This window comes from Haliaeetus leucocephalus, unplaced genomic scaffold, assembly GCF_000737465.1.
Source record: "Haliaeetus leucocephalus isolate CR32 unplaced genomic scaffold, Haliaeetus_leucocephalus-4.0 Scaffold0, whole genome shotgun sequence".
In the NCBI taxonomy this organism is placed as follows: domain Eukaryota; kingdom Metazoa; phylum Chordata; class Aves; order Accipitriformes; family Accipitridae; genus Haliaeetus; species Haliaeetus leucocephalus.
This window is the reverse complement of record NW_010972436.1, coordinates 4,392,998-4,399,006: the sequence shown is the minus strand read 5'-3', so window position 1 is coordinate 4,399,006 and position 6,009 is coordinate 4,392,998. Positions and strand designations below refer to the sequence as shown.

General features: G+C 39.8%; 1 protein-coding gene across 1 annotated transcript in view; it reads right to left on the bottom strand.

Annotated features, from left to right (window-relative positions):
- The window catches only part of LOC104828683 (1-aminocyclopropane-1-carboxylate synthase-like protein 1), a 19,353-nt gene extending 14,015 nt beyond the window's left edge, over positions 1-5,338 (bottom strand). Inside the window, exons 1-3 of the mRNA XM_010562550.1 lie at positions 5,312-5,338; positions 3,761-3,866; positions 747-832 (exon numbers count right to left, since the gene is read on the bottom strand). Coding sequence (XP_010560852.1) covers positions 747-832; positions 3,761-3,866; positions 5,312-5,338 — 219 coding nt within the window. The remainder of the gene's footprint in view (positions 1-746; positions 833-3,760; positions 3,867-5,311) is intronic.
- Between the last annotated feature and the right edge of the window lie 671 nt (positions 5,339-6,009).

The following is a 6,009-nucleotide window of genomic DNA, read 5'->3' as shown; positions in this document are numbered from 1 at the left end:
CCCGCGGCGCTGTGGCGGCTCCCTGCCGCCGTCCGCTCGGCGGGGCGGGCGGACTCTCCCTTGTGCCCGGCTCTTGGGACGCTCCCCAGGGCTGCGAAGGCGGGCGGGCAGCGCCGCCGGCCTCCCGCGCCGGCTGCCGGCAGAGAGAAGGCGGCTCCGTGCCTCTAATGGCAGCCGCAGCAGGGTGCCCCGCTCCCTCTTTTAGCAAGAGCTCTGCTCCGGCCCCACGGTCTTCACCAAGACGTGGCTCGGTGAGCGCGACCCGCAGCACCGGGGCCGCTGGTGGGGAAGGACGCGGAGATCCGCTCAGCCGGACGCGGGGGCAAGGAGAGCCGGGGCCGGGGCGGGGTGCTGGGGCGTGGGAAGCCAAGAGCGTTCTCGCCCCGGGAGCCGTAGAACAGGGAAGTTTCAACACACTGACTTCAAGCGTTTCTTTCTAGATCCGTGTTTTAAACCCTGCTTTGTAATTAAGGACATTTCGGTCTTCTAAAAACAAACCCCCCATGTCTTTTAGACACTAAGAAAATTAGCCGGTTTTTAACTCCTGGAAAAATGGGCGCTAGAAAACGGGCTAACACTTAACTCTTGGCAAACACGGAAAGAGTTATGCACCAAAAAGCTCCCGTTGTAGCTTTAAACAAGGTCGTGTGTGATGCTCTAGTTATACAATCATTTAAACAGTGTTTTGGCAATGTAACAAGCATTGTATTAAAGTAACAGGTATTATTAAAAAATAATTTTATTACCGTTTCCTGAAACTTGGCAATAATTAGGGAAATGGAGATTAGCATTGCATCTTTAACGAGTTCATTTGAAGGATCCAAATACCTTCCTAACAGAAAAATGGCACAAACCCATGAGGATGGCTTTAATCCCAGCAGTGCTTATGCGGGCATTACGTAACATGGCATGGACAGGATTTTGTGGGTGCTTTCAAATATTTTGCTTGTTATTCTACAAAGCTGCTGATCTCTGGAAGTAAGGGAAGTCACCCAACAGCTGTATGACCTTAATCATTTCTGATGTACCAAAATCTAGTGCCAGCGTCCACTTATCCACTGGGTCTCCACAAGATATGTACTGTGTTACAGCTGGGCCTAAACTGGGCAATAATCATTACTGCAGAATCTTAAGAGCTGTTTTTGTGTAAACAATGACAAAAGCGGTCATCTTTTTGCACCTCAGAGCCCCAAACCGAATTTTTCCCTGGGATGTCAGTCTTCACTAAATCATTTCAACTAATTCAAGCTCTTAAAGGAGCTTGGAGACGGAGCGTGTGACAACACTGCTAAGAGATGCAAAATCTACCCTGGTTATCTAACAGCAGTTGATACGACACTGCTGCTGTACGACATGACAGGAAGGCCGCGTACGTGGGAGTCTTACAAAAGCCCCACCGGCTGCTAGAGGATACGGAGGGAGAATTTTTCATGCTTCATTTCTGTTAGTCCAACTTACACTTGTGACCTGAACATCAGTAAACTGATTTAGCATTTCTTTACCAACCACTATCTGAGCATCTCAAAGTATTTTTTATCCTAGATCTCTCTGCTGCATCACTGGAACAGCACACTAAACCTTAGTCAACAGATTTTCATTTTAGTGTACCTATGACAGATTATTACTGTTTGCCCTACTTTAGAAATGGGAAAACTAAAGCAATTGAGCCTTAACGCAAGATTTGTACCATTCCAATCCTATTGTGCATATGCTACTCAAAGAGAGAAATAATCTGGTATATGACTTGCTAAAAACCTAAACCAGATTATAGAACTAATGTCTCAAAATTTGTACCTGAGGCAAAACTGGGTATTAGTTAATAAATGCTAAACTTTTAATGTATTACAACAGCTTGCACTGAGGTCAAACAGATTATCGTCATGACCAAGTTGCCTTCTCCCTTGTGCTTCCGATGCAAAATATTTCACTTAACCCATACTTAACATCTGACGCCAAGGTCATGCTAACAGATGGCGCACTTTTAAGAGAGGGCATTTTAAGTGCAACGGAGACGCTACAAACCGCTGTAATGAAATGTATTGAAGGAGTGCCGATTTGAAAGACCTCTGCCAAACCACCTTCGCTCCCCTGGCTGATGTTCTCAAGTGGCAGCTGTAAATGGGTTATTCCCAAATGATGCCTGTGAGAGATTGAAGGGAATTCCGACCGGTCAATTGACACTGACAAACTGTAGTCCAGTCTCCCAACTTCATTCCATAGGGCTAATGCTGCAAATATCAGCCTAACTCATGCAAGAAATTCTGTTCTGCTTCTGGTCTCTTCCAAGTTCCTGCATTGCTTACGATTTTATGATTGCTATCTTAACTCCCTGGAAAATAGGCTTCACTCCCACTCTCCTATATGCGCTTAGGAGGTATTAAATAAAAACCAGTCAGATCCTCGTGCAATAATACAGCATGTATGTATTTTACCATCTTCATAATAACTAGGAGTTATGAAATAAATTAGGCAACAAGTAAAATGATAAATTAGATTCATAATATTAAACAAGCCAACTATATATTGTTTCATATTTTTTTATATATATATGTATACACCCCCCCACCCCCCAGTTAATTTGAGTAAAATATCCTGTGAAAAAATTAAATTCAATGCAATGCTTTTGTTTTGAAATTATAAAACATTTGTTTGCTTTTGGGCTGGAGAAATTTACTTTGCTTCCTTAACAACAGAAGAGAGGGAAGGGAGAAACTCCCTGTATGACATTTAATACAGATTGGTCCACACAAAATTTAGACTTGTTTGGGTGAACTAAAAGCCAAACTACTTTTCAAAGCTAGTGTAAATCATGAAATTTGTGTGTTTTAATCAGGCTGCTAACTGTTGTGCTTAAAATATTGTCAAGCAGAGTTCTAGCTGGTGACGTCTATTATGAAACATAAGGCTAATGTAATCTAAGCCTCGGCAGACGTCGCTTATCTTTAATTTCAAATGGGTTAGGAAACCCTTTCCATTTTTTCTCTTTGGAAACAGAACAAAGTTTGATTTCTTAAGAAGTAGAAGTTATACAATAAGTACTTTGTGAACTTTTTACTGTACAACAGAAATTCTGTTTCCCAAACAAACAACAAATATGATTTATGGCAGAATAGCATTAACAGTAAAAGGACCTAAAACATTGGGCGGTATTCAATGTCCCCAATTCTTGGAAAAGCAAATCTGGCAGATTTTTATTATTAGGAATTACCAAATTCCCTCAATATTCAGATACATGAGCCTTTCAGTAGAGTTAATTGCACTGATTAAATCAGCATTTACCAGAATTGACCCACTGTCTCTTTTTTTTCCCAGAAACTTTTTCCAGTCATCAACAGACTTAATCCAGAATTGTGGATTACTTCAAAACAGGTACATTTTTCCCAAGGCAGTATTTAAAAAATTTATTGGCTACACAGCTGCAAGAAGACAGCTTCAATGTAAATAATTTTTGGAGTAAAAGCTGCCTGAACACTTTTTAAGAAAAATTATGGGATAGTAGTGGAAACTGAGTTCCTGTTGACAAAGTGAAATAATCCCTTGCATGTTAGAAACAGGGTAAGTGTTTACATCTATATTTAACACTTGTTTCTTCAGAAGTCCCTCGACTACGGGGAAAGGCTGGTTGGCAATTGAGAAAAGGTCAGTGACAGCTGACAATGTTGGTGACAACAGGAGTGAAAGGAAAAAGCTACCCCGGGTTATCAACCTTTTATATGGGCTGTAATATATACCCAGAAAAACTGACATCAGTAGCACTTACGGGAGGTAGGAATGACAGATGAGCTAGTTGGGAGGCACAGAATTTGTCCGTCTTTACGTTGCTGCTTCACACAGAGTTTACTTGGTTCTTGACTTGATGGAGGAGACTAGAAAAGACAGGTCAAAAGGCTCAAACATGACATTGGCTGCCTGTGGTATCTTCATGAGCTGTTGTGGCTAAATCCCAGCTGCGCTATAGAACGTGAAACAAACTTTGTTATTGGTTCCTTTTCACTCTTGGTGTACTACTTAATACAGGGCCTTGTGAAAGAGCCTCCACAGGCCAGCTGACGTTTCTTGCACAAGGCTTGAATAGAAGGGATTATCCTCCATTTAGCTATAGGCTTTATGCTCCCTTTACGTTGGACTTGGTGCCTGTATAACAGATCTTAGCTAGGCTTCATTTAGATAGTCTACTGTCTTTTAAGATGAGATGTTAATATAATTCAGAATATAACCAAAGATCACCTAACAGCAACTAGTTATTAATAGTGACCTCCTTTCTTGGATCAAATGATGTTACCGACAGCATCAGTCCAAGTTGTGTATGTAGGGGGATGTATGAACTAACACACCTGGGCTAGTTCACTGGTGAAATTCCTTGCATGTAGAAAGGAAGAGTGCAGATTTGGAACCTAGGCTTCCTGGATTTTAACAACATTTTCCGTGACAGTATAGTATCTAATTTTGGTTGGGGACTGATAGGAGCTCAACATACAGCAAGCATACTTTCCTTTTTAACTTTACAATATAATACTTGGCACTGAAGTATAGTATTCTAATTAAATGATTCTAAGTGTGAAGATAATTCCATAGATTATTGTACTGTCTTTGTTACAATAACGATTGGCCTCTGACCGGTCCTTTCAGATTTAAGTATCAGTGCATTACGAGATTATCATTACTTGGAAGGTTAAATCATTTCAATTTTTAACGAATATGGTACATCCATTATCTAGACATAAGTTAAATAACAGATGCTGCTACTAATTTGGGCTAATCTGGATGCTTTTGTAATAGTTGATTTCTTTACCAAACATAAAAGATGTAATAAACTACAATGTACTTTAAACAATTTTGGCAAGGAAAGAGCTGGAAGACCACCTTCTCATAGACGTGCTAGCTGTAGAAAAGAACCTTTGACTGAAAAATCATTGAAGTCAGTAGGTAGAATAAGAAGTGAAAAGCTCCCAGAACTATCTGAGAAACTACAGGAACTAATCAATGAAATTAACTGGGCTGAAGTTTCAAATGCAAGTATTTGAATAGAAGATAATATAACATTTCCTTAGGTTAGAGATGAAAACTATTTGGAATTTGAAGCTCAAGGAAGAGAAAAAAATACTTTGAATGAGCTCAAAATGTCACTGGATGAATAATCATAGGAAAAAAGATGACAAGAAACTGATAAACAAATAAACTACATCCTGAAGGCTAGAAATGCCCAAAATGAACTACTGGACCTGGAAAAGGAAATAAAAAAAGACCCCCAACCCAGGAAGTTTCTGAGTTTTGACACATAAACAAAGCAGAGTAACTAGTTATGGCTTGCCAGCTGCTGCATTTCATTAATATCCATGGTTTTTGGCCCTCTTCTGTTAAAAGATAAATTACTCAAAGAACCTTACATATACCACAGTGTAAATGTGAGTTACCATGGAGCATCTGACAGGGAATAACTTGCTCTTTTGCAGCAAATTGCTTATCTGTTCAACCCCTATTCACATTCACCTCTACAGCCATTTAAAACAAGGTGAACAAGGAAAGAAATGACACTATTATATAAGAAAGATGAACTCAAGGTTAGAGGTAATCTAGGATATAGCTCTAATGCTAAATAAACATATATCCACTTTAAAAAAATAAGCATGATGTTAATGACATAGTGATATTGACAATAGTAGAGCTTTGCAGTAATGCAATAAGGATTTTCAGTTTCAAAACCTACTGAAGCAAGACTTAAGCATAAGTAAAAAGCAATAGCTCAGCATAAATGAGAAAATCAGGGATCTTAACTGCTACAAGCTAAGACTTGTAGTGTATCAAGGCTTGTAGTGTATACAGGCTTCACCTGTACCAGGCTGCAAGAACAAACATACAAATCATAACATTCTTTGGGTTATTTGCTGGCACTGGGAATACGAACTACAAATAGACAGCAGTGAACAGAATGATCATATATGGTCAATATGACATGTTCTTCTAATTACTGACATAGCATGATACATTTCAATGAATGAAATAACAAAT